Below are 18,747 nucleotides of genomic sequence, written 5' to 3'. Positions count from 1 at the left end.
CTTTGTTCCAGCTACGGTAACTACACAGGCTGCTTCATATAATTTATTATCCACTCTCAGATCAAAATTTGAACTCCTATGCTAGAACTTCCCCTGTTATTAGGAGGGTAGGAAAGCAATCTGATTTCAGGTCCTCTCAATAAAATGTAACTGAAAGTGCCTTAGGGATTTGCCAATAATGCAGAGAATACTTGGATTTTGAAGAAATTGCTTGTTGACCCCAATTGGCTTACAATTTTAGTATAATTTGAGGCTAAAGGATCAAGTTTTATAAGCTGCTTCTGGTTCTCATAGCTTCCTCCTTTCCTCCACGTGATACTCTCAGGTTGTCTGTCTTTAGACCCTTTAGAGGAGGCAGCCTACCTAATACACATTCCCACGGTCCAGCAAAATGAAAGCCAGCAATAACAAAGAAATATTTCAAAATAAATGAGTTGAAATGAGTTTCTTTCCCAGCAGCATCTGGAGACTTTGACTTACCAGTTTCTATAATTTGATATTATCAAATAAGGGCATACAAATCTAAAATAACAGAGCAATTACATTAATTTATTTTTAAAAGTATGTTGCCAGTTATTCAGAAACAGACTCCCAAGCAGCTCATCACCAAAGGGGTTGGTAGTGGTAGAGAGAGAGGAGGTGGGGGTTGTATGTACATTTCCTTCAGCAAAAGAGATGCCTGGTGATTCACTTCTGAGTTATAATTCAGTCAGGACTTGAAGCATAGTTGTTGAGAAACTAATACAATGCTGATGCAAATTGTGCAATATTGGGCCGCAGGAGGTTAGCAAAACAACTTGCAGCAAATGAAATTAATTATTTGATGCTAAATTGAGAGCATTTTATACCTCAAACTAGGAATGGCAGTATTTGGAGTTCCTGTTGTGGCTCAGCGGTTAACGAACCCGACTAGTAGCCATGAACATTGGCCTCGTTCAGTGGGTTAAGGATCCCATGTTGCTGTGGCTGTGGTATAGGCCGGCAGCTATAGCTCCAATTTGACCCCTAGCCTGGAAACTTCCATATGCTGCAGGTGCAGCCCCAAAAAGACCAAAAAAAAGAACAATAGTATTTGAAGACCAAGATGACCTCAGCACAACACTAAAAACGCAAGAAGATCTAAATATCTTTCCCCCAAATTATCACAAGTCAAATTATTGGAGCTGGTGCAGTATCACAGGAGCTCTGCTAGGTGGAAGCCAATGAGATACTGGATTCGTATTCTCAGTAAATTGCTGTGGCTTATAAATGCCAACTTTCAGTACTTTTAAAAACATTCACTTATTAGATTTAAAAACTGCCCATAAGAACTTCATAAACGACCTATAATTTGGGGTCAGTTTTCTGACCATTACTACCCAGGGAGCTTTGGTCTCTATTTTTTTTTTTGCTATTTCTTTGGGCCGCTCCCGCAGCATATGGAGGTTCCCAGGCTAGGGGTCGAATCGGAGCTGTAGCCACTGGCCTACTCCAGAGCCACAGCAACACGGGATCTGAGCCGCGTCTGCAACCTACACCACAGCTCACGGCAACGCCGGATCGTTAACCCATTGAGCAGGGGCAGGGACCGAACCCGCAACCTCGTGGTTCCTAGTCGGATTCGATAACCACTGCGCCACGACGGAAACTCCTGGTCTCTATTTTGATTCTTCTTCTTCTTTTTTTTTTTTTTTTTTTTTTTTGCTGTTTATGGTGGCACCTGTGGCATATGGAGGTTTCCTGGCTAGGTGTAGAATCGGAGCTACAGCTGCCAGCCTACACCACAGCCAGAGCAAAGCAAGATCCGAGCCTTGTCTTCGACCTACACCACAGCTCACGGCAATGCCGGATCCTTAACCCACTGAGCAGGGCCAGTGATAGAACCGGCATCCTCATAGTTCCTACTCAGGTTTGTTACCGCTGTGCCACAATGGAATTCCTTGATGATGATTCTTAAATGTGTGATGATTAACTCAAGAAATTTCCTCGGGAATAAGGAAAGTTTTTATGACTATACATTCCACAATTAATAACTACAAAATTTGGGTTTATACAAAACAGAGAGCACAAGAGATGGAAAAGAAAACAGAACAAAAACAAAACCGGCCCACCCAAAGCTTCCAGGCAACTAATACTCTCCAGGCTGCCAAGGCCAACTGGTCCCCCAGGACACTCCTCCTTTTGCCTCAGGGATTTCAGGAGGTACGAAGCAGCCAGAAGACCCCTCACAGGAGATGGCATGTAGCATCAGGGCTGCCCTGGGCTGTGGGCTCATAGTACCTTGACCAGCCCTCGCAAAGAGGGAACCTGCAACCATGGGAATGCGGCAGCAGTGAAAACCCTTTTTATCTTTTTATCCCCGGCCAAGTCCAACAACTGGTATAAACCAGTTGACTAATAAACACAGAACAAACAAATTCTGGCCTCAGCTCACTTTCCCAGCATCGTATCCATCAACCTGCATTTATCAGCTCACGGCCTCTTCTCCACCAGCTGCAGCAATGTAGGAGGTAATGTTCTCGGGTCCAAGATTCATTCTTGCTCAATGCTTGGTGTCCCAACCCTTCTCCACTCTCAGGACACTTATAACATGCCCTCTGGGTCTACCTCAGCATCTCCAAATGTACTTTGATTCTAAAATTCCCCTCACCGAAATACACAGCTGTATGAAACCCCTTAGAAATTGATTTGATGATTTCATGGTTTTCACATGATATGATTAAGAGGGGAATTTTAAGTAAATACATTTTATTTGAAATAAGTACATATTTAAAGATTATAATATAAAAGTTACTTTAAGGAGTTCCTGTCGTGGCTCAGTGGTTAACGAACCTGACTAGCATCCATGAAGACGTGGGTTCAATCCCTGGCCTTGCTCAGTAGGTTAGGGATCCAGCCTTGCCGTGAGCTGTGGTGTAGGTCGTAGACACAGATTGGATCCCACGTTGCTGTGGCTGCAGTATAGGCTGGTGGCTACAGCTCCGATTGGACCCCTAACCTGGGAACCTCCATATGCTGCAGGTGTGGCCCTAAAAAGACCAAAAAAAAAAAAAAAGTATTTTAAAAGTCATTTTCTTGAACCTAAAACTACTCTAAAAAACAGTCTATTAGGAGTCCCCACTGTGGCTCAGCAGGTTAATAACCTGACTGGTATCCATGAGGATGCATGTTCAATCTCTGGTCTTGCTCAGTGGGTCAGATCTGGTGTAGCTGTGGCTGTGGCATAAATTGCAGGTGTGTCTCAGTCGCAGTGTGGCTGTAGCTGTGGCGAAGGCCTACAGCTGCAGCTCTGATTCTACCCCTAGCCTGGGAGCTTCCATATGCCGCAGGTACGGCTGTAAAAAGAAAATCAGAAAGTCTCTTAAAAAACTATAATGAGAAACAGAGTGTTTGCAAAGTCTCTAAGTACCTCCCACAAGACACTTAAAATTTCTCTTGTGTTCAGAACCTGGCGGATCCCACCTTGACCAAGTGATAAAGTCCACACTGCAGCATGCACCCTTCAAATGCAACCCACCAAGAAGAACACAACACTGTGGGATTCCTGCCCCAAACACACAGCCTCGGTCTAATCATGAGGAAACATCAGACAAACCCACGCTGAGGGTCATTCTGTGAAACAACCGAGCAGTTCTCGTTGAAAGTGTCAGGTTTGTGGATGATGAGGAAATACTGAGGAACTATCACAAATCAGATTCTCCACTTAAGGGAAATTATTAAGTGTCTAAAGACCTCTAAGGAGACATGAGAACTCAATGCAACATAGGATGTTGGACCAGACTTAGAATAGTAGGGGGAATATTGGTGAAATTCCCATAGGGTCTGGAGGTTGGTTTCTAGTGTTGCAGGCAATGCTAGTTTTCTGGGTCAGATAACTGTGCTGTGGTTGTGTAAGAGGCTGATATTGTAGGCAACTGAGTGAAGGATACATAGGAATTCTCAATTATTTTTGCAACTTTTCCATAAGTCTAAAGTTACTTGAAAATAAAAAGCTAAATAAATATAATTTTCCTATGTAACAAATAATGACAGCTATTCATTTCATAAATTCCTAATGAATTATGTAAGAAAAGAGGCACGATTGGTCAATAACATGTTTTAAAAACAATGTTCTCTAAAATGCATCTTTGAAATTAAATCCATGTGTATGATAAAAAGCATACAAAATAGCTTCATGATATTTGAATTCTTATTTATTCATGTATTTATTTATTTATTTTGCTTTTTAGGGCTGCACCCATGGCATATGAAGGTTCCCAAGCTAGGGAATGAACTGGAGCTGTAGCTGCTGGCCTACGCCACAGCCATAGCAACGCCAGATCAGAGCTGCGTCTGTAACCTACACTGCAGCTCAGGGATCCTCAACCCACTGAGTGAGGCCAGCGATGGAACCCAAGCCTTCGTGGATGCTAGTCAGTTTAGTCACCACTGGGCCACCACGGGAACTCCCTCAATTCTTATTTGTAATGTAAAAAGTCAATTGTTCTTTTATAGATTTTCCATTTTTTCACTGACCTTTTTTTGAGCTTTTTCAGATTTGTGTCTTTCACTTTCACACCATCTTGATTACTGCAGATTTATAATAAGTTGGAAGTCAGGTAGTATCAGTCATCTGACTTTGTCCTTCACTGTATCAAAAATATTTTGGCTATTCCGGGTGTTGTGCCCCTCCATGTAGAAACTTTAGAAGCAGTTTGTTACTCCCTACCAAATATCTGGCTGGGATTTTGATTGGAATTCTATTAAATATACAGATCAAGTTGGGAAGAACTGATATCTTGATGACAGTCTCATCCATGAACATGGACTATCACTCTATTTATTACTTCTTTGATTTCATTCATCAGCGATTTCCTCATATAGATCTTGTACATAATTTGTTAGATTTATACCAAAATATTTCATTTTGGAGGTGCTAATGTAAATGGTATTGTATTTTTGGTTTCAAATTCCATTTGTTCATTGCTGGTATATAGGAAAGCAATTAACTTTCAGACATTAATCTTATGTCCTGCAAACTTGCCATAATTGCTTACTAGTTTCATTTTTTGGTCACTTCTTTCAGATTTTCTACATAGATGATTATGTCATCTTGTAAGCAAAGATAGGTTTTTTTTTTAATTTTCCCTCCCAATCTTTATGCCTTTAATTCCTTTTCATGTCTTATTGCATTACTTCCTGTATGATGTTGAAAAGGATGGGTGAAAGGGAATATCTTTGGCTTAAACCTGATAATTGTGGGAAAGTACTGAGTTTTTCATCATTAAGTACAATGTTAGCTGTAGGATTTTTTGGTAATATTCTTTATCAAGTTGAGGAAGTTCCCCCCTATTTCTAGTTTACTAAGAGGTTTTATTTTGTTTTTAAATCATAAATGGGTTTTGGATTTTGTCAAATGCTTTTGCTGCATCTATTGATATGATCATGTGGTTTTTCTTTTTTAGCCTATTGATATGATGAATTACATTTAATTTTCAAATATTGAATCAGCCTTGCATACTTGGAATAAGTCCTACCTGACTGTGAATAATTCTTTTTAAACACTGTTGGATTATATTTGCCAATATTTTGTCTTTTCAAGTACTCCTCTGAAAATAATGAATAGTCTTAATTCCCCTAAAATTAAATGTCAAATTAGATAAAAATCAATACTTTATTTCTGAATTTTAACACTAGCTTTCAAGGAATAAAACTTCTACTAGAAAAACAAAGGTCTGGTAAAAATCATTCTGAGGTTGTCTGTAGAAGAATTACCAACTCTAAACCAATAAGTAGTTTATGTTTCAATCAGCAGCTTCATATCTTCAATGATTTTTTATTTATATACTTTAAACAATACACTATCATAAAAAAGGGGAAAAAAAACTATGCGAAATTGTGTAACCAAAAAAACAATCAGGATTTCTGAGGGTTGGTGACACAATACTTGAGCACATGAGAACATGTGAGTGTGTTCAGCCCATTTCCACTAACTCCAGGGCTTGTTCCCTCTGTATACACCATGACACTCTCATATGGTTCTATTTTCTTTTTTCTTCCTTTCTTCCTTCCCTTTGGCCACACCCAAGGCACATGGAAGTTCCCAGACTAGGGGCTGGATTGGAGCTGCAGCTGAAGGCCTATGCCACAGCCACAGCCATGCCAGACCCAAGACTCATCTGCAACTTCCACCACAGCTCACAGAAATGCCAGATCCTTAACCCACTCAGTGAGGCCAGGGATAGAACCTGCATCCTCATGGATACTAGTTGGGTTCTTAACCTGCTGAGCCACAACGGGAACTCCACACATGGCTCTCTTTTCTAGGAGGGGATATATGAATCAATATTTTAAAATATAACTAGGAAGAAATGGCATTGCTAGCTTTAGCATGAATTCTGGGGATGGCCTTTGCGGACATTAGGGGCTCCAAATCACCAGCTAGAAAAGGTAACTTTCCTGACTTTACAACTTAATACCCTTGACAAATCAGAGTTTAATAAATTCACACAGGCTGCAACTTTAAAAAGTCTCTGTTCCAAAATGCCCCTCTCAATACATCTCTCCCATTACACCAGCTGGGTGGTCTGTCTCTCTTGCTTTCTCTTGTTTCCCACTTTTCTTTGCACCCAAATCTTACAAAACAGTGGTTTAGATGTGCAATCTCAATTTTTCAACTCACACCAACTTTTCATTCCACTCTAATACGGTTTCTGTACCCACGCTTCTACTACAAATGTTTCTGTTAGCATAAGCAGTGCTGTCCACATCACTAAGGGCAATGGATGCTCTTCAGTCTTCCTGGGTCACTCAGAGGCACCTAGAGGACCACGGCCTCTTTTCTGAAGGACTTCTAGCCCTCGGTGTGCATGATAACCCGCTTTTCCAGTTTCCACTTACCTCTCAGGTTACCTTACCTTTAAAACTGTTGATTTCTCTGGGATTCAGGAAGCCCACCTTCCTTTCCATTTTCTCTAGGCGACCTCATGGATGCTCAAGGTTTCAAATGCCCTTTAGTGGCCAACAGGGATTTCTACCTGCAGCCCAGTCCTGACTCCTGAGCTTAGTCCCTTATGTTCTCGTGCTTCTTCAACACACCCGTTCGCATGATGCCTTCGAGTATTAAACTCGCCAAAACTTAACCGCCAAAACTTAACACTTGGGCTCATCTCAAACCCAGGCCATCTTGGTCACAAACCTGCCACTTTGGCACATTCTCTAATTGCCACGAAGTGGCATCCCTGTGTACCTGTTGCGCATGTCAGAAAGAGGAATGTTACCCTTGGTATACACCCTTCTCTACCCAACAGAGTCAATCAGTTATTGAGTTCTGTTCATTTTGTGTCCTATATATTTTACCAATCTGTTTACTTCTAGCATCATTACTACCAATTCAAGTCCAAGCCGTCACCATCACTTGACTAACTACTCTAGCAGCTGCCTAACTGATCCAACATAAACATTCCAGCCATCCTCCAATTCCAGCTAGCTACCAAGTAGATGGAATGCTGTTTTTATTTTATTTCATATTTACTTATTTACTTATGTCTTTTATATGGAGGTCCCCAGGCTAGGGGTCTAATCAGAGCTGCAGCAGCCAGCCTAAGCCACAGCCACACAGAATCCGAGCCGCATCTGTAACCTACACCCCAGCTCATGACAACACTGGATCTTTTTTTTTTTTTTTCTGTCTTTTCTTGGGCCGCACCCACAGCATATGGAGGTTCCCAGGCTAGGAGTCTAATGGGAGCTGTAGCCACCAGCCTACACCACAGCCACAACAATGCAGGATCCGAGCTGCATATGTGACCTACACCACAGCTCACGGCAATGCTGGAGCCTTAACCCACTGAGCAAGGCCAGGGATTGAATGTGCAACCTCATGGTTCCTAGTCAGATTCGTTAATCACTGAGCCTTGATGGAAACTCCGGCAACACTGGATCTTTAAGCCACTGAGCAGGGCCAGGGATCGGACCGAGTTCTCACGGTTCCTAGTCTGGTTGGTTACCACTGAGCTACCACAGGAACTCTGGGGAATGCTATTTTTAAAATGCAAATGGGATCATGCCATTCTCCTTTGTTTTTTAAAAAAGTCTTTTAATTTCTTCCTTTTAGTCAGAAGCCCACAATAAACTTAAAGGCCCTGCCTTTGTGTCTGGCTCTCACCTGCCTCTTCAGCCTCATCACATGTTATTCTTTGCAGTTTCTTTCCTTCCTCAAGAGTCCTCCCTCGGGACCTTCGATTTTATAGTTCTCTCTTCTCTAGAACAGAAGCTGGCAAACTTTTTAGGAGAGGGACAGAGAGGAACTATTTTAGGGTTTGTAAGCTAATAGGTCGGTCTCTGACTCATCTGCTCAACTTTGACACTGAGGGGTGAGAGGAGCCACGGAGAACACGTCAGCAAATGACTATGACTGCTCCTGAGCCAGACAAAACGGGATGGGGCTGGGGTGCAGGGTGCCAGCCTCCGCTCGAAAAGGTGAGTAATGCCCAGAGGGCCGCTTACAGATTCCATTTCAAATGCCACTGTTTTCACCGACACTTTTTTCTGATCAGGATAAGTCACCTTTTAAATGTGCTTATACCACAGAGCATAGTTCTCTTTCAGAGTATCAGTCCTGTGATTTTATTAGGTATTTGTTAAAGTCTTTTGCCAATATCCATCTTCTCTATAAGGGGGGGGGGGTGCTCCGCGAGATGAGGAACTATGTTGACTGTGCTATTTTATTCCCGGCATGTGGTGGAGAACACGACACATGATAGCAATCAATAAATATTTGTTGAATGAATGAATGATGAATTTATTATCTGACCCGCTTCAGCTGGCAACTTTATATTTCTGAGCCCTAGGTCTCCAGCTGAAAATGAAGATGATAATGACAACTACTTCCCAGGTTTGGTTCCAGGTAGGATAACATGCGTGAGGTGAACTGGACCAAAACAATATACAAACGTAAGAAAAGAAATATTAGAAAAATGCCTTGGTTGCCTAGTATAGGAGCAAAGTATAGCCCAAGAGCCAAACTTCTGCACTTGTTTGGTTGGCCTTTTTGTCTTTTTAAAGGTTGTGTGTGTGTGTGTGTCCCCTCGTTTTTTTTTGTTTGTTTGTTTTGTTTCGGTTTTTTTTTTTGTCTTTTTTGGAGGGACCATACCCAAAGCATATGGAAGTTCCCAGGCCAAGGGCTGAACAGGAGCTACAGGTACCGGCCTATACTGTAACCACAACAACACAGGATCTGAGCTGCATCTGAGACCTATACCACAGCTCACAGCACCGCCAGATCCTTAACCCAATGAGCAAGGCCAGGGATCGAACCCTCATCCTCATGGATCCTAGTCGTCTTCCTTACCCCCAAGCTACAACGGGAACTCCTAGATATCCCTTTAAACTTTTTTTTTTTTTAAATAACCACATATGTGTGTGTGTGTATGCGTGTGTGTGGTTACAAAAAAGCAAAGATTATGTGACAGAGACATGAAGCCTAAAATAGTCTATTCTCTGGACCTTTACAGAAACAGTCTGCTGACCTCTGGCTTAGAACGGTGTCTGGGCTTAGGTAAATATTTTAATAAGTGAATCAATGAATGATTCCTACTTTGCAAATTGCTCAAAGATTAAGGTTTTGGTGGCATTTTCTGACTGCTTTTCTTCTCTTCAATAGAGCAAGTGATCAAATTTGTAAAGAACCCTCCCCCAGCCCAGGAACTGTATGTTTACTTAAAATTTAAAAAAAATAACAAAAGGAGCCTTTAAACATTTTCATTTTCCTTAAATTATACAAATGAGTGACTTTGAAACAGAGAAGGCCTAGGGTGCCTGAGGAGTAGGTAAAAATGGGGAGCTGGGAGTTCCTGTAGTGGCTCAGAGGAAACGAATGTGACTAGTATCCATGAGGACGCAGGTTTGATCCCTGGCCCTGCTTAGTGAGATAGGGATCTGGCATTGACGTGAGCTGTGGTGTAGCTTGCAGATGTGGCTCAGATCTGTCATTGCTGTGGCTGTGGCCTAGGCCAGCAGCTATGGCTCCCATTAGACCCCTAGCCTGGGAATCTCCATGTGCTGCGGGTATGGCCCTAAAAAGACAAAAAAAAAAAAAAAAAGAAAGAAAACTGTCTCCACTGGAAGGTTAAGGGCCATTATGTACATGATTGCTGTGCGCAAGTCCAAATCCATAGTCACTGACTGTTCTAGGGTGTAAAATGTTCTGTTGTTTTTTTTTTCCTGAGGAATTCATGATTATATAAAAATTAGGCCGTCATTAATAAGTCCACAAATAAATGCTGGAGAGGGTGTGGAGAAAAAGGAACTCTTTTACACTGTTGGTGAGAATATAAATTGGTACAACCACTGGGGAAAATAGCATGGAGGTACCTCAGAAAACTAAATATAGAACTATATGACCCAGTAATCTTACTCTTGGGCATATATTCAGACAAAATTTTCCTTGAAAAAGACACATGCCCTGTATGTTCAATGCAGAACTGTTTACAAGAGCCAAGACATGGAAACAACCTAAATGTCCATCAACAGATGAATGGATTAGGAAGATGTGGCATACGTACGCAATGGAATACTACTCAGCCATAAAAAGAACAAAATAATGCCATTTGCAGCAACATGGATGGAACTAGAGACTCATACTAAGTGAAGTAAGTCAGAAAGACACATACCATACGATATCACTTATATCTGGAATCTAATATACGGCACAAATGAACCTTTCCACAGAAAAGAAACTCATGGACTTGGAGAACAGACTTGTGGTTGCCAAGGGGGAGGGGGAGGGAGTGGGATGGACTGGGAATCTGGGTTAATAGATGCAAACTATTGCTTTTGGAGTAGATAAGCAATGAGATCCTGTTGTATAGCACTGGGAACTCTACCTAGTCACTTATGGTGGAGCATGACGGAGGACAATGTGAGAAAAAGAATGTATATATATGAGTGACTGGGTCACTTTGCTGTGGGAGAAACTGACAGAACACTGTAAAACAGCTACAATGGGAAAAATAAAACTCATTTTAAAAAATTAGGAATACCACATTTATAGGAAATACTAAGGGGCTGTGCTTTTTACCCACCCCCCCAAAAAAAAACCACTTCATAGGAAAAGGAAAAGAATTTGGAGCCAAAAGATCAAGAGTCACGTCTGAACTTCCCTGCTTACTCAATATGTCACTTTGAACAAATTCTTTAGTCTCTTTGAGCTTCAGCTTCTTCATCTAAAAAAAGAGCAAATATCACCGATGCCATTTAGTGGGTGGCTATTAAGAGCTGGACGCTTTATATATATTATATTCGATCTTTATATCTGACTTCAAAGTGGCTACTGTTAGCCCCAGTGTATAGATGCAGAAACTGATGCTCAGAGAAGTAACTTGCTAGAAAGAACCAAAGGATCTGGAGTCAAACGCTGGCTCTAGCATTGCCATTGCTGCAACCTCTGACAAGGATATTTAACCTTCTTAGGCCTGTTACATGTTTTACCTTCCAAAAAATCATACAAAATATTTCAAAATTCCTCCAGATCACTTTACCAATTTCCACCTTAAAGGTGTTCCTGCAAAATTCTGTATTAAATCCTATTCTACGTCTTCAGAGAACAGTAAAGAAGGAATGTGCTCTCCTTCTGTGTATTATAGGAACAACCTGAGTTGAGAAAGCAGAAATCTATAGAGGTATTAAATTCCGAGCATGTTCCTCGAGTACCACTGTAACCATGAGTTCTGTTTATCCACCGCAATTCCCATTCTGCTTTTGAACCAAACATAATTCATGTGTGGCACGTTAACTGATTATTAAATCTTTATTACCTTTGCTTCATTATCTCATGTAGCTGGCCATGCTGAACACACTGTTCCTCCAATTCATCATTTCTTCTCTGTAACTTTTCCAGTTTGTCATAGGTGTACCTTTTTTCTTGACTGAGCTGAGCTATTTCAGATCTAGGGAGGTGGAAACAGAAATGACAGATGTTAAAAGTTCTTATTACCAGAGCACGGTTTTATGGTATCACCTTATCATTTTCTTGAACTCCGTACTTACACATGACAGTGTCAATAAACTTGTTTTATGTAAAATAAAATATTTCAGAAATTACAAAATGTCTCGTAGAAGGATACACACACTACAGGAACTCGAGTGGTCGACAGATTAAGGAATAACAATTAACTTGAAGAGAGACGGTTTTTTTTCAAAGAACGAGGCAAAAATGATAATGATCAAATCCCACTTCGAAAAAGACCACCATTAATTTACCATATACTGACTGAGTACCTATTACAGGCCAGTCATTACCCTGTGACAGGAACACCCCCAGGCCTAATTTCTGTGGCAGAGTTGTTACTTTTAGTAAACATATGTAATTTAATGGCACATGATTAAAATCATATAGTTTTTAAAAACGGTGGTCCTTTGCCATCTGACCCCATGTCTAGCTTGTCAATGTAATTACTAATGCTTCAGCTTGCAGTTAAAGCGGTATCAGTTTTATAAGAGCTACTTAAATACTGGCCCCCTGTTGGGTAAGAAGTAAATTATGATTACACATGCATCTGTGTACATTCATTTTCCCCAAACAAGTGGGCTTTAGTGCAGAGTGACTGAGTGGCGAGCCATTTTTTCCTGATGAAAGATGCCCAATAGCAGTATCTGTACTCCTTTCTCTGTGGTCATCTTGTTTCTCAAAACAAGGATTCTCCAGTTTCCTGCTTGTTGTGTACAACCCTAACCATCAGTGGTCCAGGAGCTAGATGGAAACAGAGCGGTGGGAATCTCACCTTTCAGAATGTACACTTTCTATTAATCCCTCTTTTTTTTTTTTTTTTCTTTTTGGGGCCGCACCTGTGGCATATGGAGGTTCTCAGGCTAGGGTTGAATTGGAGTTATAGCTGCTGGCCTACACCACAGCCGTAGCAACACCAGACCTGAGCCACGGTGGATCCTTAACCCACAGAGCGAGGCCAGGGACTGAACCTGTGTCCTCATGGATACTAGTCGGGCTGGTTTCCACTGAGCCACAATGGAGCTCCAATCCCTCTATTCTAACTTGACAGTAGCAGCTATTTTAACCAGTGCCTGATGGTTTAATCTCTTCAGACAGGAAGCCCCTAATATTTTGGGTGGAGGAGTGACAGTCATCTGGCTGCATGGGATGCGAGTAGAACTATCTATTTTGCTTTCAGTCCTATGTTCCACTCCTGCCTTCTAAGTTTTTTTTTTTTTTCTGGAATCCTGAGAACAGATCAGTTTGCTTCACATACAAGTATCGATGTCGGCAGATACTTAAGATTCATCTTCATCCGTTTTGCAAAGTTAGGTACCATTCCTCCAGTTTCCTTCCTGTCTTCACATATTCCGACTGGGATCACAGACTTCTACTTTGGCGACAGCTGATGTCTGTCAGGAAACAGGCTGCCCTTTCAGGGTCTTGGATGACAACCTCAATCTCAAAATTTAAACATCAGAAAGATAGCTATCCAAGAAAAATTGTATCCTTGTCCTTGTTTTAATTGCACACTACTCCTTAAGGCCTCCATCTCCTCATAATCTACTGCCTCAGAAGATGGAACTGAAAGTTTAAAACTTGAGAGTTCCTGTCGTGGCGCAGCGGAAACGAATCCAACTAGTATCCATGAGGATGCAGGTTCGATCCCAGGCCCTGCTCAGTGGGTTAAGGATCCAGTGTTGCCATGAGCTGTGGTGTAGGTCGCAGGCATGCCTCAGATCTGGCGTTCCTGTGGCTGTAGTGTAGGTTGAAAGCTGCAGCTCCCATTCGACCCCTAGCCTGGGAACCTCCATGTGCCGCAGGTGCAGCCCTAAAAAAGAAAAAAAAAAAAAAGAAGAAGAACAAAAGAAAAAGAAAGGAAAGTTGAAAACTCTTGCATATTAAAATACTTGGAGTTTACAATGGTATGTATCTTGAAGTTTACATAAGATACTTGAGGTGAAATGATTTTCCACCAAAGAAAGCATTCGTCCGTTAGGTGAGACAGCCATTTTTCATTTTATTTTTTTTCCTGGAAAGGATGTGGACTTGCTAAGGGTATTCAGCCCAAAGATCTGGCATAAAGCAGTCCCTCCTCTTAGTTCCCCTCACTCCTCATTTTGCTTTCACCTTGGTTCAAGTGTCATTTCAAAGGAAGCTGACTCTGATTAATACCTGCAGTTCTCAATATGTCAGCACATTGTTTTTTGAGATTGACCCTAGCTTTTATGCACACATTAGCTTATGATTTATTCCTCTGAGTTGTGTTCTGTGCCTCACCCTTCTTGCTAGATTACACAGGAGGGAGTGGATCATCTCATTTTCAAACTCAGATCAAGCCCTCCATCTGTATTTGCTTCATCTAATATGAATTTACTTATATTTGAAATAGTCTAAATCAGTTGATAATGACTTATGTCTCTCCTTTCAAAATCACATACAATATAAAAAGAATTTGGGAGCAGGTATTAGAAATTGTTAATTTAGTATTCTTCCAAGATTGTGTCTCCTACCACAGTGTGTACTATGCACTAAAACTCCGGAAGAACAAAAAATATTAAACCAGATTAGGAAACAAGTGCAGAAGAATATTTATCTGATCTCAGGTACTTTCTCAGGGGAAAAAAAAAAGTCACTTTTTGAAAGAAAAATTACAGGAGATCCCTTGGTGGCTCAGTGGGTTAAGAACCCAACTGGTATCCACGAGGATGAGGGTTCGATCCCTGGCCTCCCTCAGTGGGTTGCCATGAGCTGGGGTGTGCGTGGGTCACAGATTCGGCTCGGATCTGGGGTGGTTGTGACCATGGCGTAGGCCGGCAGTATAGCTTCAATTTGACCCCTATCCCAGGAACTTCCATATGCTATGAGTGAGGCCCTAAAAAGAAAAAGAAGCAGAAATAAAAGAAAAACCACAAAAGAAACATATTTTACAGTAAAAGTATAAACTTTTACACACACACACAAAATATCACGTTTTCTCAAGAATGTTCATTGGAGCATTGTTTGTAGAAGCAACCTTGGCCTGCACCCCAGTATCTGGAAACTTCATCCCAAAATTTATCAACAGATGATTAGTCATATTACTTTAAAAAAGAAATATGTGATGCTATTTTGATAATGTGGCTATCTATTGGTATTATTTCTTGACCTAAAATATGACATATTAATCAAAAAAGGAAAATGTTAAAAATCAGGGTATTCAATTTTATAAAATAAAAAATATTTTGATATATATATTAACATGTTAACATAGACTATCCCTTGGTGTCAGGATTAGAAATTCTTTAAAAAAATTTCCTTTTCTGTATTTCCTGAATTTTTACAGTGGACATGTATTTAAAACAGAAACTAAGTCACTTTGATTTTGAAAAAAATTCATAGGAAAAACAAAGAGGTGGGAACAGATTTTTCAAAATTAAAAAAGGGGGAACATAAAAAGTGGGATGAATATTGGAAGCATCATTTAATAAAATGCTATCTTCAGTCTTCATCAAAATTCCAATTTAAAAAGTGCAGGCAATATGAAAAATATCCACAGGGGAAGAAACAGAGTCAATAAACATTTATAAAATACTGTTTCCCTATTATTCAAAGAAATGCCTAATAAAACCAGATTAAAGCCAAACATTTATTGCATGCCTACTGCTATGCCAGAGAGCGGATAATCTGCATCCTTTACATTAATGATCTCAATTAATCCCACAGGGTTGGATTAATCCCTTTTCTCTGTGAGGTGATCATGAGGTTTAATGATTCGCCTAAGGTCACTCAAATGTTGACTGTCCAGGCCCAAACACAAACACTGGTCTGCCCAGCTCTAAAGGGGGTGTCCCACCCACCGTGCAACACTGCCTCTTATTCCCCTCACCCCCCTTTTTAATCGCTCACATTCTGTCACATACTGGTATGTGTATATCCCATACTGAGCAGCAGTTAGGGCAGGACTTGAGCAAAGTTATACACATTAACAGCCTTAAAAGGGCTCATAGTCTTTGGACCCGAAACTCCCTTTTAGATGTCTCAACTAAGGAAAGCATCAAAAATTCAGATTTATGTATAAAGTTCTTATTACAGTATTCAATACATTTAAGAAAAGTTAAAAATTCTGATGAAGTATTATACATACCAATGACAAAACTATGTTTTCAGAGAATTTTGTGACATAGCACAAAGTGTTCATTAGAGAATATTAAGCTAAAAAGCAGGATGCAAAACTGTATATATAGTAATAATTTCATTCGCAATATAAATGCATGTATACACACACACTTGCCTCTGTATGGAACGTGACCGAAAGGATATATGTCTAAAGTGAATAATGGTTATAGCTGGACAGTAATGTAACAGGACATTTTTTCCTTAATTCTTCTTTGTATTTATATCCAAATGCCCTACATCAAAGACCCCCTATATATGTAATTTCGAAAATATAAATGTTATTTGTAAAGCACATATTACTATCAGATATTTTATTGCTACAGCATTTTTCTGCTTTGCATATTTTATACGAATGTTTTTCTTTGATTATAATGGTAATCTGCCTACCAACTAACAATGTCCACTAAAAAGTTTGGTATATGTACACAGACATCGTCTTGTACCTGTCCGGAGTCCATGATGTGTTGAAAGAACTAGCAGTATGCAAAGTTCAAAGAGTCAACTTAGACGCGTCTGTGTTAGCTTGAGATTATATTTGTGGCATGAGTATCCTAGTGTCATATAAAAAGATAATTGACTCTAATCTATTTTCAGAGAAAATTTAGGTAATGTCTGGCTTTACAGAAGCATGAACTTCTCACTGCATTTTTATATACCACTTACATTGTGTAATTACATTTGCATGAAGTATAATATTTTACTACTATAATTAGGATTACAGTGATCACTGCTTTTTAAGGAAAAACATGACTCCTTAATTTTTTATTCTTTTAGATTCTCATTCAGCCTTTGGTATTAATTAGCAGACGCCAATATCCGTTTCTTCCAGTAGAATATAATTTTTGTAGCATCAACCTAACATCATCTAAACATGCAAGGGGAGAAAAATAGTTCAGCCGGGTGTGTGTTCTTTACTTCAATTAAACTCACACAGTTGGACACCTACTGTTGCCAAAACAGTAATATAATTTATACATTATAGTCCACACAGTAAAACTACACTAAAAGTCATTTAACAATATTTATAACACCATAAAATACAGTGTTAAAATATATGAACTGCAATATGTACCAAAATTATAAAATTTGTTTCTCATCATCAGTGATTAAAACCAGGATCATTGCTCTAGCCTCAATACCCACAACCCTGGTGACAGATTAGAATTCAAATCTTAATGATCAATTTACAATTAACAAGATAGAAATGAAACAAATTAAACCAACCATTATATATAACGAGACCCAGTGGATTCCCATTGTTCCCTTTAATTACGAAACGCAAATCACAAATACACAATGGGTAATGTTAGACATCCATCCACAAGCCTAGCAACCCAGAAAGTGACAGTGATAGAAAAGAAAGAAAGGGAAGAAAAGCTACGTAGACCCCAGCTCTATGCTCCGTATCTGAGTCACTGCAATGGGGCAAGAGTGTTGAGCGACAGAAAGCAAGCACAGGCTGGACTCCCTTCTGCAGCTGGCAGAGGCTCACTCCTAGCCTGCACCAGCCCTTCCCAGGTCACGTCTTAGATGGCACTGCAAACAGCACTGCAACCACTTTCCTGCTGATTCATCTAAGCGCCTGGGGAGATGGAACACTTCCTTCACTTGGATAAAGAAAAATCACAGTTGCACCAAAGATATTTAAATACCTCCATTTACCAACTTCAAAGACAACCCTATTGCTATAACAAGCTCTCAGAGTTCTGGGGAATAAAGACAAAAAGGAGCTAAAGTTTTATGTGAGCTTCCTCTAAAATCAGCCAGAATGTCTGCCTGGTGCCAATTAAAAGCAAAATGGAATTAATTCTCTCGTCTGAGGGTCAAAAGCAAATATAAAATGCAAGGACTTGGCTGTTCGCTTTTAGCTCTGAAATGGGATGTGCTATTCACAAACCCTGGGGTTGCGGACAGCACTGGAGCAGTGGGGAAGTCACAGCGTGCAGCAAGTCCGGGCTCATCACTGCGGAGCTCTTGCAGGGGGCAGAAGCAGTGGGCACAGTCATACTGTGATGCACGTCTACTTGGGGAGAAACACATGTGACAGACACACACGCGGAGGAACCGTTTCTAAACACTGGCACAAAGCAGCCTAGCAGGAGGCCGGAGGAAAGAGTGAGCCTGTCCGGGAACAGTGGGGCCCCGGAGGGTCAGCTTTCCCAGGGATTCTGCAGGGGCTCTAGTCGCAGGACTAGATCCATGAGGCTTTTTAAAAAAAAAAAAAAAAAAAAAAAAAAAAAAGCTTAGTTTAAATGGAATGAATCCATTTGTTTAGTGTGGGATCTTGAATAACATGAGACTCTTAGACAAAAAAATATATATATGTTTTAAATTGTTGGTCAACATGAAATAAATACTTCTGCTTTCAGGAGAAATCGTACCGCAATACTCTGAGGAAAACCTGGATTAAAATTACCATATGGTTTAAATAATGATTTTGGAGCCTGAGCTTCCACAATGACAACACTTTAGAAAGCTCAAAAAACCTTAAGACGTCCTCACCTCAAAGCACACAGGAAATTATTTATCCCAAAAGTTTAGCAGAGGGTCTACAGAGGCTCAGTCCCAGAGGGCTTCTACAAGGCTTAATTAGTTTATAGTTTTATTCTTAAAGAAACACTCTGTGGAGTTCCTGTGGTGGC

General features: G+C 40.4%; 1 protein-coding gene across 19 annotated transcripts in view; it reads right to left on the bottom strand.

Annotated features, from left to right (window-relative positions):
- The window catches only part of SDCCAG8 (SHH signaling and ciliogenesis regulator SDCCAG8), a 247,588-nt gene that overhangs the window by 69,024 nt on the left and 159,817 nt on the right, over positions 1-18,747 (bottom strand). For 18 of the 19 annotated variants that reach the window (XR_014817478.1, XR_014817477.1, XM_021064178.2 and 15 more), the window contains one exon: positions 11,775-11,906. Coding sequence is in view for 17 of the 19 variants with exons in the window: in XM_021064178.2 (XP_020919837.2) it covers positions 11,775-11,906 (132 nt within the window). In the remaining 2 variants the exon portion in view is untranslated. Of the gene's footprint in view, positions 1-10,430; positions 11,184-11,774; positions 11,907-18,747 lie in introns of those variants that run through there. The other variant, XM_021064175.2, reaches the window with a different exon arrangement.

The sequence above is a fragment of the Sus scrofa genome, chromosome 10 (assembly GCF_054392235.1).
Source record: "Sus scrofa isolate SSC_HxYL_T2T_F1_AM1 chromosome 10, Sscrofa_HxYL_maternal_Yorkshire_Landrace_v2.0, whole genome shotgun sequence".
NCBI lineage: Eukaryota > Metazoa > Chordata > Mammalia > Artiodactyla > Suidae > Sus > Sus scrofa.
This window is presented reverse-complemented; position numbering and strand designations above follow the sequence as displayed.